Source organism: Puma concolor, chromosome E2 (genome assembly GCF_028749965.1).
Source record: "Puma concolor isolate L17-30 chromosome E2, mPumCon1.1.hap2, whole genome shotgun sequence".
Classification (NCBI taxonomy): Eukaryota; Metazoa; Chordata; class Mammalia; order Carnivora; family Felidae; genus Puma; species Puma concolor.
Window position 1 is genome coordinate 49,578,082 of NC_141681.1, and position 16,875 is coordinate 49,594,956.

Below are 16,875 nucleotides of genomic sequence, written 5' to 3' on the forward strand. Positions count from 1 at the left end.
GGTCCTGGGCTCCGTAGGCGGCCCTGTCTCCAAGGTAACCCCATCGCACGTGGTAACTTCTGTCTCTATAGTAACCACGTATCACCACTGGTGATCTGCTCTCTGTGAAAACCCCTTTCAACTTGGTCCTCCTCCATTTCCATGGCAACGCTGAAGACTATGGCCCGCAGTCCATGGATGACCCGTCTCCACAGTAACTAGTGTCACACTGGGGACCCTGTCACTCTAATGAGGGCCTACCCCGCAAGGTAAAAACCCCGGGCTCACTGGGGATGCTGGTTCCAGGGAGGCACCCCAGCACCATGATCACCTCCTCCCTCCATCTCCACGTGCCCCAGCCCTGGGGCGACATCTCCATGGAAACCCGCACCCACTCACGTGCGGTTGCAGTATGTGATGCCATCGCCCTGGTAGCCCCGCTGGCAGTGACACTCGTAGCTGAGGGGTGTGTTCAGGCAGGTCGCCCGCAGGTGGCACCGCGCCAGGCCCAGGCGACACTCGTCCACGTCTGGACAGCGGGCATATGCCCAGCGGGCAGGGAGGGCCACAGACAGCCCCAGGCCCTCCCCCACCCACAGAGAGCAGTTACCCCCACCCAGAGGCCCCGAGAAGTCCCCCTGAAGGCACCTGGGGGGGGGGGGCAGGAGGTGAAGAAGGGGGTGGGAACAGAGAGAAACAAGAGACAGAGACAGGGAGACAGTGAAAGGGAGGGAGAAAGAAAGACAGAAACAGAAAGACAAGAAGGAAGAATGAGAACAAAAGAGCCACAGAGCCCGGGTAGGAGTGGAGAAAAGAGAGAGAATCGGAGAGAGAGGGGAAGGGAAGAAAAACAGAGAAAAGGTGAAGGAGGAGAGAAACAGGCCATTAGAATTAGGGCGGAAGGAGAGCCGCATCCCCCGCCCCACCCTCTGGCCTCACTGTCCCCTGCCTCACCGTCCCAGCGTGGGGTTGTCCTCATTGCCGCACCAGCCGCACTCATGGCTCTGCAGACACTCGTGGCAGGTCAGGAAGCGGTCGCAGCTCCGGCACCGGGGCTCTGAGTGCACGCTGCAGGGCGACAGGCGTGGTGGGCGTCCCACCGCCCCTCCCCCCCCCCCCCCCCCCCCCCGGCTCCATTCTCCTCTCTGGGAGCCCCGCCACCCTGACAAGACTGTACCTGTCGTCCCAGCCACGGCAGCCCCCGTGCGGGTACCGTGCCAGGTAGGCAGCGAACAGGAAGCAGGTGTGGGTGGACTGACACCAGGCGCACTGGCTGGAGTTGGCCAGGCAGTCGTCACAGGTTAGGCGTCTGGGGGTGGGGAGCAGGGACAGGGTCAAACCGGCCCCCACAAACTCTCCCCATACCCTCTCCCTGGGCCCAGGCGGCTCACTGGCTGCAGAGCGGGGGACACTCCTCTGGGCTCTTCAGGGCACCCCGACTCCGGCCCCGCCGGCTGCACGCTGCATCCCCTTTGCGGCTGGTGCTCTGATGCCACTCGCAGAAGGGGTCCTGGGGAGTTAAGGAGGAGGAAGAGCCCAGCTTAGCCATCTCCCTTGGGCTGCCAGCACAGGCTCCGTCCCCAGCTCAACTGGCAGCTGCCTCCCTCACCCACCCACCCCCCAGACCACCCCTCCAAGCCCACCTCCCTCCCCAACTGCCATCCTCTCCAGATTCTCCCCTCCAGCCACGGCTGAAGATCCATGGGAACTGCCTTCCCAACAGCCACTGCCTTTTGGGGCAACAGAACCCCTACGTGTGGTCCAGATAGGGCTGATCTATCCTTAAGATTCAGATGTGGACAGGGCCACACGTCCTCCCCCCTCAGCCTCACAGACGGGTCTGAAAGTCGGCACAAGACCCAACCAGAGCCAGTGAAATGTCCTTCTAGGACTTCCGTTGAACTGGGGGGCGAGAGTGGGGTGAGGACGGAAAGTTGCTCTCTTCCACTTAGGACGCGGGTAGCTGAGTGGGGGGGGGGGACAACGGTCTGGAGCCCTTGTGAATCCCTTGCAACCCCTGAGGAATGAACCTCCAGGGAAGCAAGGGTATAGAATGAAGGGAGGTGGATGCCTGACGACACGGTCTGAATCACAGGCCTAAAGACCTACTCCTGGACCCCGGAGCCTGAGCCCATAAATGCTCCTCTGGTAAGGAGGTACCAACTTGGGTTTCTGGCAGTGACAACAGAGAGAGTCCTGACTGCCGGGAGCCCATTCTCCAGCCCCTCTCCTCTGCTCCCCACCCGGCTCTCAACGGTAGATCAAAGACAACAGCTCCACCTGCCTCCTGCCACTGCCCCCAGGGGGACCCCTCGGATGCCCGTACCAACTCCAGGGGGCCCTCCCCCTTTCCCAGTCGCCCGATTTGGCTGCTTTTGTCTCGAGACCTCCCCTCTGTGGCTTGGCAGGCACCTGGGTACAGGCGTGACAGTCACGATGCTCCTCGCAGAGCGGGCAGAGGGCAGGCACCAGCACCAGCAGGGACCCGCCGGTCCTGTCGTCCCCGCAGTGGGCCCCGCTCTGGCGCAGGTGGCAGGTGGCGCTGGTCAGGCACCAGCCGCAGCCCTGGTCCGCCAAGCAGCCCAGGCAGGAGGAGTAGGACGAACAGGCCGAAGAGCGGTAAGGCTCCAGAAAGAAGAAGGAGATCTCCTGCGGGAAGTGCTCACGTTAGGATCAGGGGTCCACACTCCGAGTCACAGGGCAAGAGTCGAGGTTGGGGGTAGGGGTCAGGGTTTGGGGCTACAGACTTCAGTGTCTGCAGACAAAGTTGAGAACTTAAGCATGTAGAAAGTCAGGATTTAGGATGAGCAGACAAGAGGGCATCAGGGTTTGAGAGAATCTAGAGATTAGAGGTCAAAGTAGAGAGGGCAGAAGTCAGGGCCAGTGGGGTCAGGGCAGGAGTCAGAATGTGAGATCAGGTCAGAGTCTGGGGGTCGGAGGTTGGGGCCTAGAGGGCTCAAGGTGAGGCCCAGAGTTCAAGAGTCAAGGGGTAAGAGGTCAGGTCAAGAGGGTTAGAATTTGTGCTCTGGCATTCAGAAAGTCAGGGCCTGGGTGAAGGGTCAGAGGCCAGGGCCTGGGTACTCACGCTGCCACCTGGCACGCCGGTCCGGTCCCACAGCAGGGTAAGTTCACTGTGCCCAGGGCCTGCCGAGCCATTGAGCTGGCCCCGGATCTCGACCGCATACTTGTGGTCCCGGCCAGGCAGTGGGAAGAGGCGAGCAGACCCCGGGCGCTGCAGCCGCCTTGTCTCCTTCTCCTGCTGAGCCACCCAGCGCCCCACCTCCTCCTGGGTAGGGGTGGGGGACAGACAGGGGCCTCGGAATGTTCCAGTGCCACCCTAACCCCTGAAACCTCCAAGAGCCCCAAACCCACCTAGCACTCACCTCCATCCTGGGAAGAGGGCCTCAGAGTTCCTTAGACCCCAAGAACCCCTGCGAACCCCGAAACCCTCCAACAACCCACCTCAGGGAAATCAGATTTAATAACTCAGACGTTCCCCACCTTCTTCAAAATTCCCCCCAAACTCCACTCATAACTGAAAACCCCAGGGCCTCCCTCCACTAAGGATATATCCCATGCCTCTGATTTTTCCCTAGTCTTCCCCTGGCACTATATACCCCAGCCCCCATACTTATAATTAGCAGCCCCCCTGAACGTTCAAGCACCCTCACCATGTTCTCTGTGTCAGGGCCACGGGCCATCCGGGCCAAGACATGTAGACGCTGGGCCCGGGCCCACACAGCTACATCCTCAGCCCCCGGCCCCCCGGGCCCTCCTGGCAGCAGTGGGTGGATGAAGCCACGGTAGACCAGGGACACGTCGGTCTCTGGGCTGGGCGTCAGAGTGATGGTCGTACTGCGGACAATCAGGACCTGTGCCAGCCAGGGAGAAGGGGATGTGTGAGTGTCTCTTTGCATGGCCCCTCGGTGTCCACACCCAACCTCCTTCCCTATTTTATGAAACATGAGACCGAGGCCAGGGGCACTCTGAGTTGGGACTTCAACTCAGACAACAGACAACAGGGTCCTGGTCTCTGCTCATCACTTCTCTCAGTAAAATCCAGGACCCCAGTCCTTTCAGGAGCCTCTTCCCTGACAGTTCACCTTTCCACCTAAACCCTTAAAGAGTCCAGATTTTTTTTTTAAGTCCCTTAACTACAGGGTTTGGAGAACTTCCAGGTTAGTGAACACATCCACGCCAGCGAGGGGTGGCACCCCAGCTCCATGAGGACAGAGCTCCTTCGCTCACAGCCCTTCGGGGCCTCGCCCTCTGTAATGTGTTCTCTGTTATACAACAAACCAGTACATAAGTTTTTAAAAAAAAAAGAAGAAGAAGAGTCCAGATCCAACAATCAAAGTGACAGACACACTACGTAATTTGTTAGCATGTGTTTTATAATTGCAAAAGAATGGAATAACCCATGTGTTCATCAATGGGAGGCTGTTTAAATAAACTGCAGCACTACGGCCCTAGCATCTAAATGGACTATAACAAAGCTTTAAACAAAACAAAAAAATGAGGTATTTTCTAAACTCTAAGGAGCTTGCCAGAATATGTTAAGAAACAAAAGGAATGGGGTTCCTGGATGGCTTAGTCGGTTAAGCGTCCGACTTTGGCTCAGGTCATGATCTTGCAGTTCATGAGTTCAAGCCTGACTGTGTTGAAAGCTCAGAGCCTGGAGTCTGCTTCAGATTCTGTCTCCCTCTTTCTCTCTCTGCCTCTCCCCAACTCAGGCTCTCTCTCTCTCTCAAGAATAAATAAACATTAAAAAAAATTAAGAAATAAAAGGAAGGAGCACCTGGGTGGCTCAGTCAGTTAAGTGTCTGACTCTTGATCTCAGCTCAGGTCACAATCTCACATGAGATCAAGACCCGAGTCGGGCTCCACACTGACAGTGCGGGGCCTGTTTGGGAGTCTCTCTCCCTCTCTCTCTCTCTCTGCCCCCTTCTTGCTCGTGCGAGTGCATGTGCTCACTCACTCTCTCTCTCAAAATAAATAAATAATTTTTTTAAAAAAATAAATAAAAGAATATTACTTTTTGTGCAAGAAAGAAAAATAATTCAATGTCACATTCACATGTATCTGAATAGGCAGACTCTGCAAGGATATAAAAGAAATCCAAATGGATCTTCCAGGAAGAGTCAGGGTGGTCTTAAGTTGGGGAGATGCTAGGGAGAGCTTCCCATACTGCTCTAGATAGGGAGCAGGATAGATGGAGACCCTTTTTGCTTAACAACTTTTTACATCATTGTGATTTTTTAACCATACAACTTTTAAATTTTTTTTTCAACGTTTTTTATTTACTTTGGGACAGAGAGAGACAGAGCATGAACGGGGGAGGGGCAGAGAGAGAGGGAGACACAGAATCGGAAACAGGCTCCAGGCTCTGAGCCATCAGCCCAGAGCCCGACGCGGGGCTCAAACTCACGGACCGCGAGATCGTGACCTGGCTGAAGTCGGACGCTTAACCGACTGCGCCACCCAGGCGCCCCTAACCATACAACTTTTAAAAATCAAGAAGTAGCCACTGCGGAAAACAATTTGGTGGTTCCTGCATAAGCTAAACATTGAATCATCATATGACCCAGCAATTCTGCTCCTGGATATAAGCCCAAAAGAGCTGACAATAGGTGTTTATTGCAATACATACGAATTTCAAATCATTCTTTTCTACGTTAAAAACTAACATTGGGGCGCCTGGGTGGCGCAGTCGGTTAAGCGTCTGACTTCAGCCAGGTCACGATCTCGCGGTCCGTGAGTTCGAGCCCCGCGTCGGGCTCTGGGCTGATGGCTCGGAGCCTGGAGCCTGTTTCTGATTCTGTGTCTCCCTCTCTCTCTGCCCCTCCCCCGTTCATGCTCTGTCTCTCTCTGTCCCAAAAATAAATAAAAAATGTTGAAAAAAAAAATTAAAAAAAAAAAAAAACAAAAAACAAAAAAACTAACATAATATTGTATCCCAATTATACTTCAATTAAAAAAAATAAAATATTTTTTAAAAGCAAACATGGGGGCGCCTGAGCAGCTCAGGGGGCTAAGTGTCCGACTTCAACTCGGGTCATGATCTCATGGCTCCTGAGTTCGAGTCCCGTGTCGGGTTCTGTGCTGACAGCTCAGAGCCTGGAACCTGCTTCAGATTCTGTGTCTTCCTCTCTCTCTCTCTCTGCCCTCCCCCATGCACGCTCTGTCTCTCTCTCTCTCTCAAAAATAAATAGACATTAAAAAATGAGTTGAAAAAAAGCAAATATGTATGCAAAATGGTTTATCCATGAATGCTCACAGCAGAACTATTCCCAATAGCCAACAGGTATAAACAGCCATCAGCTGATGAATGGATTGGCACAGTCATACAAGAGGATATCATTCACCCATAAAAAGGAACGAAATTCTGAGGCATGCTACAACATGGATGAACACTGAAAACGCTACTTTAAGTGAAAAAAAAAGCCATACACAGAAGACAACGTGTATGATTCCATTTATAAGGCATATCCACAGTTGGCAAATCCAGAGTTAGTAGACTGTCAACCACTAACCAGTAAAAGGTTAGTGGCTGGCCAGGGGCCAGGGGGAGAGGGGGAATAGAGAGGGATTACTTAAGGATCTGGGGTTTCTCTTCAGGGTAACAAAACTGTTCTGGAACCAGGTGGTGATAGTTGCACAATATTGTGAATGTGCTTAATATCAGTGCTGGTAAATTTTACACTATGTAAAATTTTACACTGTGTGTTTTAGCACAATTTTTAAAAATCGGACCCTTGAATGTAGAGACTTATGAGGCAAACACAAGAGCTGTAGAGAACCATTTGAAAAACGAAAACCCCAGGACCAGACCCTTCAACACTCCACGCTGGGCCCCACCCCCTGGCTCCCCACCTTGTCGGGCTGGGAGGCGTTGGGCGGCTGCTGGAAAGTGAGCAGGTGCAGGCCAGGCAGGAAGCTCTGGGTGACGCAGGCCTCCAGGGATGTGACGAAGACAGGCGCAGGCCCCCACCAGCCCACGGTGCCTGAGATCTGCTCCCCTCGGCAGCGGGCCTGTTCTGTGAGGACCGGGGTGGCGGGGGAGGGAAGGTCAGCATGGGGCGCTGTGCCGCCCCCTCCCACACTGCCAATGGGCACTCACCAGGCCGAGGGAGGCAGCTCTCATTATGCACGCACCAGCCCAGAGCGCCGGGCCCCCGGGGAGGAGTTGTCGGGCCGCTGAAGGCCAGGCAGGCCTGGCAGTCACCCAGAAGGCGGCCCAGGCCCAGGCAGCTGGCAGCTGGACACTACAGGGAGGGGAGGGGACAGGGGTTACTGTCCACAGGGGCTTAAAGGATCTGGAAAGGACTGTAGATTCAGGAGTAGTGGGGTGGAAGGCGCCAGGAAATTAGAGAAGGGACTTGAAAGCCACTTGGAATGAAGAAGAGCAACAGGACAGGAGCTAAGGGATCTGGGGACAGGGTCACAAGCTCAAAAGCGCTGGGAGGGGTCAGAGGTTGAGGGGTCAGGAATGCCAATCTTAGGTGTGAAAACAAGTGTCCCAAGTGAGAGAAAGTCCTTCTCTGCTTGGTTTAGACAGAGGGAGACGCTGACGGCCGTGTCTCTGCACTAGGAGACAGAGCTGGGACGGTCACTCACAGCCCCAGACGGGGTTCCAGGAGGTGGTGCAGCTTGGCAGGCCCCCTGACACCAACTGCATTCAGGGTCTCGGGAGCAGACACTGTGGTCCGTGTACATGGAGCAGTAGTCTAAGTGGTACTGCAGAGACGGGGAGTGGGAGAGGGGGCTCCTCAGACCTGGAGCCTGCTCCCTCATCCCCACTCCCTGTGATCATCCCGGGGAGCCTCCACTGCTCACTCAGCACCTTGGGGATCCCTATCTGCTCTGCCCTCAGCCCCAGGGACCCCCGTTCCTCCCCCCTTGAACCTGGGGACCAACCTCCCTCCTCTCATATCTCTAGGGACCCCCGTCCTTCTCCCAGGGACCCACCCCACCTTTCTCCCTCATCCATGGGAACCATGCTACCTCCTTCCCAGCCGCCCTCTCCCTATCACCCCAGTGCTCACGTCCGGAGCAGGCGCCTGGAACACAAAGGGAGGCACCTTGTAGGCCATCAAGTCCCCACGAGGCCGGCCACTGTACCCCCCAGCCACCAACAGGACACTGCCACCAAGCACAGCCGCCACATGTGAGTATCGACCACTGGGAGGTGCTGCTCGGCCTAGGAGAATACAGATCCCCCCCAACAAGGACATGAGACTCTAACCAGTCTTCCCTTGTCCCTCTAACCACGGCTCCCTTGTCCAGAGGACTACCCGACTCTCCTATGCTTCAGCCCAACCTGCTACTTCCTGCTTTAACCCAGCGTGCCCAAGGAAGCCCTCCTAGCATGTCTGGCCCCACACCTACCAGAGCTTCCACACCACTGTGCAAACCACCTTGAAGACACAGCATGATCTTGGGGGTCAGAAAAACTTGGCTTCGATTCCTATGTCTACCACCTACTTGGGCTCAAGTCATGGATCAACTACTAACTTACTGAGTGGCCTTGGGCAAGAGACTCAACTTCTCTGAGTTGGTCTTCCTCTGTAAATGGAACTGTCCTCCTGCCCTCAGGGAGCCACGAGGCAGGGTGCCTGGCTCTCTCCTGGTATTGTCTATCTGGCACCAGCCTCCCTTCTGGTGACAACTCTGATTTTCCTCTGGAAAACCACCCTCTCGCACTAGAGTCCGCAGGCTCAAGTTGAGCTGACCCTGCCTCTGGCAGCAGTGGGGCTTAGCCCAGGCCCATCAGTGTCAGTAATAAGTTCTGGAATAGGACCCAGTTCCTTCAATTCTTGGGAGAGAGGCACCCTCTTCCCTCTGAGCATTTTAAACACATTTTTTTTAACGTTCTTTACTTTGAGAAAGAAAAACAGAGAGAGTGCGACCAGGGGAGGGACAGAGAGAGAGGGAGAGAGAGAGAATCCCAAGCAGGCTCTGCACTGTCAGCACAGCGCCTGACACAGGCCTCAATCTCACGAACCACGAGATCATGACCTGAGTGGAAATCGAGAGCCAGACGCTTAAGCGACTGAGCCGCCCAGGCGCCCCTTCCCTCTGGGCATTTCAAAGGAGTAGATATAGGCCCAGGGCTGCTGGTGACCATTTACAAATGACAAACCTGCCACAGAATGAAGTGAGCTCAAACAAGGGCTAGCTGATGCCATCACGTGAGCACCCAGATCCAGACCAGCCTGAAGCCAGTTTTCACTCACATGAGCCAAGAACTTGGGTTTTGCTCGAGCTGGCTGGGTTGGATTGGTCACTTAGAGCCAAGGGTCCTGACTGATGTGTAAGTGGTCAGTGATCGGTGATCCCTCACCCTCTTACGGAAATGTATGCTCTGTAAACACATGGGACTTGGCCTGGGGACTTGCAAACTACAAAGGAGGAAGAGGCCTTTGGCCCAAAGGAGAAACAGGGACAGGCAGATAAGCCCTGGATTCAAGGCCTCGAATGCCAGCCCAAGGCTTTATTGCTGATGGTCAAATAGGGTTCCGTGGGGGAACCCTTCACCCAGCCTACTCCTTAAGTGTCAATGTCCTTTCCTTATGCTTGTTCTCTGTCCTCATTCTTCTGTGGGGGGGGGGGCGGCGGGGAGAATAGATGGGCCCCCTAGAAGTCCACAGCCCCCTGAAATAATATGCCCAGTTTGTGTTACAAGCGTCTTTCTGAGGAGAGGGCCTGTGGCTTTCTTCTGATTCTCAAAGTAGTCGGATTCAATGAGTTTGAAGGTTTCTCCACCCCCCCTCCCAGGCAAGTCCTGGGGCCGGATTCTGACTGTACAAGACAACATACTGAGCTCTTTGCTAGGCTGTCTCCATCTTTGAGCCATCTCAATTCATTCTCACAACAGCCCAGTGGGTTAAGTGTTACCGTCATCCCCATTTTACAGATGGGGAAACTGAGGCATGGGGTGATTAAATGATATTTTTGCACAGATGGTTGTTTGGGGACAGCCATCCTGGTTCTGCCACTTGCCCATTACAGGACCTTGAAAAGGTCCCTCGTAGGTAGGCACTTCGCTGGGGCAGCTGGAAACTGGTAAAACCTGGACCGGAGCCTAAACCCGCGCTGCTGTAACTGCCTCCGGTCTCCATGGCAACGGTGCCCCTGTCCTGCCTCCAGCACAGGCTTGCCGCCCGAAGCCAGCTCCAGAGGGACGTCTGGCTCACCCTACAAGGACCGAGGTGGCTCCTGCCTGAAGCCCAGATTCACTGTCAGGGAAGCGCGACTCTCAGAAGCCCCTCAGGAAAACGGACGGGCCACTCACCCTCAGGGGTTCCCGGGGGGGCAAGCTCGGCCCCCGACACCCACTGATGGCAGCCCAGGTGGTAGAAGAAGAGGCCATCTTCATAGCATTTCTCCTCCTGGTAATGGGTGTGCACGTTGCCCCCTAGGAAAGGAGGAAAGGGGCACAGCTGGCAAGCCTGGCGGACGTGGGGACACCCGTGCAGGGAGCCTCAGCTCAGTGCGGGCTTGGGGCCCTGGCAGGCAGGCGGGATCAGGGAGCCTCCTCACCATAGACCACCATGTAGTTGCCCAGGACGCTGGCTGTGTGGAAGGCTCTCTCCCGTGGGCCCTGGAGCCCATCCCGGCCCTTCAGCGTGGTCCACACGCGCCGATCCACGTGGAAGAGCTCTGTGGAGTTCACCCGCACAGAGAACCTGTAGGGAGCGGCAGGGGAGGAGCTCAGGGCAGGAAGGGCTTCTCTCCCTCCCTTGGGCTCTCAAGAGCTGTGAGATCACCCAGGGTGAGACCAGCTGTGACGGGGTTTATGTCCCCTTGGGACGAGAGGCTCCTGCTGGGCAGGACACAGCTCTGGCTCATCACTGGGTTCCGTGCATAATCTAGCCAGGGCTGGCCCTCCAAGCAGGGTGTGGCTGAGGGGATGGATGGGTGGGAGTGTGTGGGAAGGAACTGGCCAAGACAGTGAACGAAGGGATGGAGAATGAGTGAGCGGGCGGGCACGTGAGGGACTGAATGACCTAGTGAGTGACCGAATGACTGCAGAAGTACATCAGTGGGCGAAGACCAGCAAAGACTGAAGGCCCAGGACAGGCTTGGCCCTGCAGGGCAGGTCACTTACCGCGCGGTGGAGGGCCGGTGTCCACCGTGAACCAGCAGGGTGCGCGAGGGGGCATGGAACACCATGGAGTGGCCCGTGGCGGCAGGAGGCCGCCCGCCTGCTGGAATCACCTGCTCCCAGTAGCCCCCACTGGTGCTGTCGAGACGGAAGCGGAAGAGGCCAGAGGAGAAGAGGTCGTGCTGGGTGCGGCCGCCAGACACGTAGAGCCAGATGTCATCCACTAGGGCGGCGGCGTGACCTGCCAGGCCTGGTGGCCCCGAGGAACTGGAGCCAGGTGGTGCGAGCAGCTCCCAGTGGCCCCCGCCCAGGGGGCTGAAGGCCCACACATCGCTGGTGAGGGAGCCATCAGCCAGCTCACCACCCATGAGCACCAGGGAGCCGGCCCAGGCCACAGCCACATGGGAGTGACGGGCAGCCTGTGAGAAAGAGACCGGGAGGCAGATGGTGACACACAGAAAGAGTAACAGAGACAGAGACACAGGAAAAGACAGAGACACAGAGAAAGACAGACAGAGATACACAAAGAGAGGAAAGAGAGACAGACACATGCAAATACAAAGCAGAGGTGAGACAGAGGAGGCAGGAAACAGAGATGGCGGAGAAAAAGAGAGACACATAGCCCAGAGGGAAGACACAGAGTCCAAGAGAGAGCAGAAAACCAAGAGGCAGGGACAAAATCGGAGAGAGAAACCAAGAGAAAGAGACAGGAGGTCCACAGAAGAAGATGCAGAAGAGGAGATAAAGGAAGAAAAAAGGAAATTAGAGCTAGAAAAGCAGTACCGGGAGGAGTAGGTGGGCCTGTATCAAGCTGCAGGGGTGGGGACGCGTGGGATGAGGGTGTCGCTCTGTTGGGGGTGGGGTGGTGGCTGGCTGGGTCTCACAGAGTGGACAGGCACCTCTGAGCAGGGCAGGGGCGAGGCGGGGTCCATACCGGGGCAGGACTCAGGTCCCAGCGCTCCCAGGTGTTGGCAGAGAAGTTGTACAGGACGAGATCACCCAGGGCTCTGTTGAGGTCCTGGCCTGCGGAAGGGGAGATGGCCTCAAGCCCTGGCCACAGGCTGCAGGCTGCTGGAGCCAGACACGCATCCCCTCTGCTCACCTCCAAAAACAGCCAGCAGCCCCGGCGGGGACAGGAAGGCACCAGCTGCCCCAATACGGGCCGAGAAGGCAGGGTCCCCAGCACTCACGTTGTGCCACCAGCCAGCCCCCTGGTTCTCCCACAGGTGCAGGTCACAGGCGCGTCCCAGGAAGCCAGGCTCACAGCGGCATGGTCCCAGGGGCTGGAGGGGAGACAGGACACAAAGGCAGGGATAGAGAGAGGAAAAAAGAGAGACGGGGGAGGAGAGCCAGAGCCAGAGTGAGACATAAGGGGTAGAAAGGGAGAAGGAAAAAGATGGACAGGAAAGGAGAGATGGAGTGAGATAGGAAGGAGACAGGCCAACAGACAGAGAAAGAAAGGGACACAGTGACACATCAAGAGGGAGGAAGAGAGGTAGAAAAAAGCAGACAGACCAACAAACATAGGGGAATGGGAAAGACAGAAGGACCCGGAGAGGAAAATGAGGACAGACAACAAGAGGAGAGGTCGGAGAAGAAGCACAGTGGTGAGGTCAACGTCAGCCTGGGCCGGAAGACTTCAGTCTGAGGCCCGAGGTCAGTGGTCAGAAGTCAGAAGGTGGGGCTGGAGGGGGCGCCTGGGTGGTTCGGTCAGTTGAGCACCCAACTTCGGCTCACGTCATGATCTCACAGTTCGTGAGTTCAAACCTCGCGTCGAGCTCGCTGTCAGCACGGAGGTGCTTCTGTCCCCTTCGGTGCCCCTCTCTCTGCCCCTCCCCTGGTTGTGCACTCTCAAAAATAGATAAACATTTAAAAAGAAGAAGAAGAAGTCGGGGCTGGGGGCCCAAGGCCAGACAGAGTGCCTGGGTTAGGGGATGGAGTAGCATCTGGCAAGCAGAAGGCAGGTGGGTTCACAGGTGGGAGGTAGGTCACGGGCAGGACGGGAGTGGGCTCAGGCAGAAGAGGGGCTCCAGATGAAGGTGGGGTGGGGCAGGGTGTGGAAGGAAGAGGGGAGTACTGTGGGTGACGGGAGGGTCCCTGGTGGGGTTGCTGTCATGGGAGAGGGCAGAGTGGCAGGGGGGTTTCAGGCAGGGGCAGAGTCAGGAGATGGGGCGGTAGGTGTGGTCACAGATCAGGGCCCCAGGGGGACGCAGCGGGGGCTGGGCTCACCGAAGCGCAGGTGCCATGGCCGCCACAGTAGGCCGGGCACTCCTGCAGGCTACAGTCAGGGCCCCCCCAGCCGGGCTCGCAGGCGCACACGCCAGGGGGCTGGCACTGCCCGTGGCTGCTGCAGCCCCCGGGGCACAGGGAGAAGCGGAAGGAGGCATTGAAGCCCAGCAGGTTGTAGTTGGCATCGCTGAAGAGGTGGAGGAGCATCTGCAGGCACAAGATGGGCAGGGTTCCGGGGACTGGACGGCGAGGGGGTCCGCTCCTGTCCCCATCCCCCCCAGAAGTCCCCACCTCCTGTCTTTGTCTCTCTCCACCCTTCTTTGTCCCTGTGTCCTGTCTGATGCCAAGTCTCTCTGGCTGCCTCCGCCCCTCCCCATCTGTTTCCTTGTGTGTCTCTATCACCCTTTCCTCCAAACTCCACCTAGACCTCCGGCCAGAGCCCCGCGGTCCGGCCACACCGACCTTGCCTGAGGAAGCCTCGATGGGCGGAGGCCGAGTGCTGCCACTCAGACTGGCAAGCAGGGGCCCTCGGGGAGAGTCGCCGTCATACACAAACAGGTAGTCGTACGTGCATTCCGTGTCCAGGAAAAGAAAGTCCAGCAGGATCCGATGCTGGGGGCTTGGGGCTGGGCAGCGAGAACAGAGGGGCTGGGCTCAGATGCGGACCCTCTCCCCGGGCCTCCATGCAGCCCAGCCAAGAACACCAAGCCCTGCTCTCCATGACACTGGGGACCCAAAGGGGAGTCAGACCTGAGCCCTGCCTTCAAGGGGCTCTTGGTCTCACAGCCCAGGGAGGTCAGACCTGTGACAGCAAGAGGGCCAGGAGCCAGAGAAGGAATTACAGTATCACCCCTGGAAAGGGCTCCTGATACCAGGCTGAACACCTCCCACCATTCAGATGGGAAAACTGAAGTGCAGAGAGAAGAACCCCATCCCCGTGGTCACACAGAGTTGTTCTTGTTTATTTCTGAGCCTCGGACACTAAGCCTGAGGGGCAGGGTCCAGGCCTGAGCAGAAAAGCCTACTCCTGGGTGGAAAAGGGCCTCTGGGAGGGTCCCCCGTTCCAGAACTGATCAGAACTCCAAACAAAGGGGCCAGTTTCTTGCCCCATGGACAAAGGCTGAACCTTGGAGCACCACAGATCCTCTTGGCCCCCGCCCAGGTCTCATCTCTGTTTACTGTAGTAGCTAAAGGTACAGACTTGAGCCAGACTGCCCAGGCTCACATCTTGGTTCTGCCACTTACTAGCTACTAGCTGTGTGGCCTTGGGCTAACCTCTCTGGATGTGTTCCTTCATTTGTAAAGTGGGGTTATAACAGTACTGAGGTAGATTCAAACTTTTTGGCCACTCCTATCACTGAGAGGTGAGGACTCCTTGCCCCTTCTATCTGGGAAGAGCCTCAGAGAGACAAGCTATGAAAAAGCCAAAGCCACATGGAGGGGCCACGTGCAGGCATCCCAGCTGACAGCCCCAGCTGAGCCTCCAGCTGGCGGCCAGCAGCAACCGCCAGCCCTGTGAGGGAGCGTTCTTGGACATCTGGCCCAGGTGAGTGTTTGGATGACTGTAATCCCCGCTGACATCCAACTATGACCACAGGAGAGGCCTAGCGCTTCGTAAGTGCCATTGCCCTAGCCACTGTCACTGTTCTTGCTCTCTGCCAGGTCTTGATTCCAGAAGGTTCTCTCATCCCACATCTCACACTAGGGGGCTCAGGAAACTAGACCTGGGTTCCAGCTCTGCTCCTGAACTGCTGGGGGACCCTGGGCCAGCCCCTTCCCCCATGCCCCTCACCACACTCATCAGCATACTGGAGGTGCTCACCCACCACTCACTAGCTGTGTGATCTTGCGTTCGCTCCACAGGCTCTCTGAGCCTCAGTTTCCTTGAAGTAAAATGGAGATACTCTCCCCACCCACCAAGGCTGGTGGGAAGATTCAACACAGTGATTCTAACATGCCTGCCTAGGCCTCGTCCTCTCTTACCAGGACCACTGATTCAGCCTCCACCTCGGCCTCCTGTCTTGCCCTGACAAGGGTCTTAGATCGTCCTAACTTCGCATCTGGCCCTGGCCCTATCCTGTTCAAAAGCCCTCCATGGCTCCCCACCATCCCCAGAAGAAAGTTCAGCTCCCTAAACTACCATTCGAAGTCTCACCTGGTCTCACATCACCCCACTGCTTGCAACTCCGTCAGGAGCAGGGCCTTTGCACAAGCCTCTCCCTCTGTCTGGAGCACATATTCCCTTCATACCAGCAAACTTCCCCACCTCCTCCAGGTAGCCTTCCCTGATGCCCCCTGGCTGGCTTAGGTGCCTCTCTCTGGCCTTCTCACTTTCCATTATAAGCCTCATTTCTCTGAGCCAGGACCATCTATGTCTGGGTCTGCCCCTTCTGCAGCTGGGGAGACCCATAGGACAGGGCCTGGGCCTAAGTCATCTTGGGGTACCTCCCTGACCTTGCCCAGCACAGGACCTGGCACTGAACAAGGGCTCAGGAAACACTGGATGAAGGAATGAAGAAATGCACAAAAGAAAGAATACTAAAGTTGGCAGCTCTCTCAGGCTCGGACCAGAGCCCCTGAGAACATCACACAGACCCCAAACCATGGTCTGGGGAATGAAGAACGATTCAGCCAGACCAGGCAACCAGTCCTCCCAGAGCTTGCCAGCCTCAACCAAAATATAAGCTTGGTTCCCAGAATCACAACAAGTGATTTTGTCAAGGGCATGCCAGAGGCCAGTCACCATCTGCTTTCCCCAGGTTCCTCCCTAAGTTCAAGATCTCCCCCTTCCACCCATCATGGGCCCAATCCCCATGGCATCCTGGACAGAAATCCGACCCCAAAACCCCCTGCTTTTCAAAAGCAGAATGCCTCTCATTCAGGAGGATGTTATGAGGACTGGTTACAACAAAGGGTAAATGTCGTACAAAAGGAAATAGGTCAGCTGCTTATTGTTTAAAAGATGGGGGAACATGTTGGTTCTCAAAGGTGATAGGCATTGGGAAGCACGAGAGATCAAGGGGGATCTAGAAGTCGCCTGGACTCCTCCCTACTCCCAACGTCCAGCCAGCTGATCCCCAAGTCTCACTGGTGAAACTTCCCAAACATGCCTCAGTGCTCTCTGCCCCTTCCCACCTCCTCCATTCCCGCCCCAGTTCAGAACTCATTCTCTCCTGAAAGAAGCACATCAAGTCTCCAATCCACCCCCCACTTGGCCAGAGGTTCAAAATCCTGCTCAAAAATCCTTCTGTGGCTCCCCATTAATGCTCAGCATGACTTTCAAGGCCATTCTTCCCCTGCTTGTGGCGCCCTCATTTCTCAGCCAACAGTCCAGCCAGACCAGACAAACCGAGACGCGGCTCCTGAGACACACCAGCCTCTCTTTTCTTTTCCCTTTTCTCACCCCGTAAACTCCTACGCATGCTTCAGAACCCTATTTCAGGAGCTCCTCCTCCTCTGTGACCCCCAAGAGAATACTCTCATCCCCCTAGACCCATCTACCCAACCTCTGCACCTCCTCCTGTCTCGTGGAATGAATGTCTGCATCCGTCCTTACCATC

At 56.3% G+C, this 16,875-nt stretch overlaps 1 protein-coding gene across 2 annotated transcripts in view; it reads right to left on the reverse strand.

Annotated features, from left to right (window-relative positions):
- MEGF8 (multiple EGF like domains 8) overlaps positions 1–16,875 on the reverse strand; it is a 40,046-nt gene that overhangs the window by 20,463 nt on the left and 2,708 nt on the right. For both annotated transcript variants that reach the window (XM_086689888.1, XM_086689887.1), the window contains exons 2-19: positions 13,778–13,941; positions 13,316–13,522; positions 12,189–12,369; positions 12,021–12,109; positions 11,090–11,505; positions 10,522–10,667; positions 10,274–10,396; positions 8,025–8,179; positions 7,597–7,716; positions 7,100–7,244; positions 6,853–7,016; positions 3,651–3,851; positions 3,065–3,265; positions 2,392–2,628; positions 1,371–1,489; positions 1,157–1,288; positions 934–1,047; positions 379–627 (exon numbers count right to left, since the gene is read on the reverse strand). In XM_086689888.1, the coding sequence (XP_086546014.1) occupies positions 379–627; positions 934–1,047; positions 1,157–1,288; positions 1,371–1,489; positions 2,392–2,628; positions 3,065–3,265; positions 3,651–3,851; positions 6,853–7,016; positions 7,100–7,244; positions 7,597–7,716; positions 8,025–8,179; positions 10,274–10,396; positions 10,522–10,667; positions 11,090–11,505; positions 12,021–12,109; positions 12,189–12,369; positions 13,316–13,522; positions 13,778–13,941 (3,163 nt within the window). The remainder of the gene's footprint in view (positions 1–378; positions 628–933; positions 1,048–1,156; positions 1,289–1,370; positions 1,490–2,391; positions 2,629–3,064; positions 3,266–3,650; positions 3,852–6,852; positions 7,017–7,099; positions 7,245–7,596; positions 7,717–8,024; positions 8,180–10,273; positions 10,397–10,521; positions 10,668–11,089; positions 11,506–12,020; positions 12,110–12,188; positions 12,370–13,315; positions 13,523–13,777; positions 13,942–16,875) is intronic.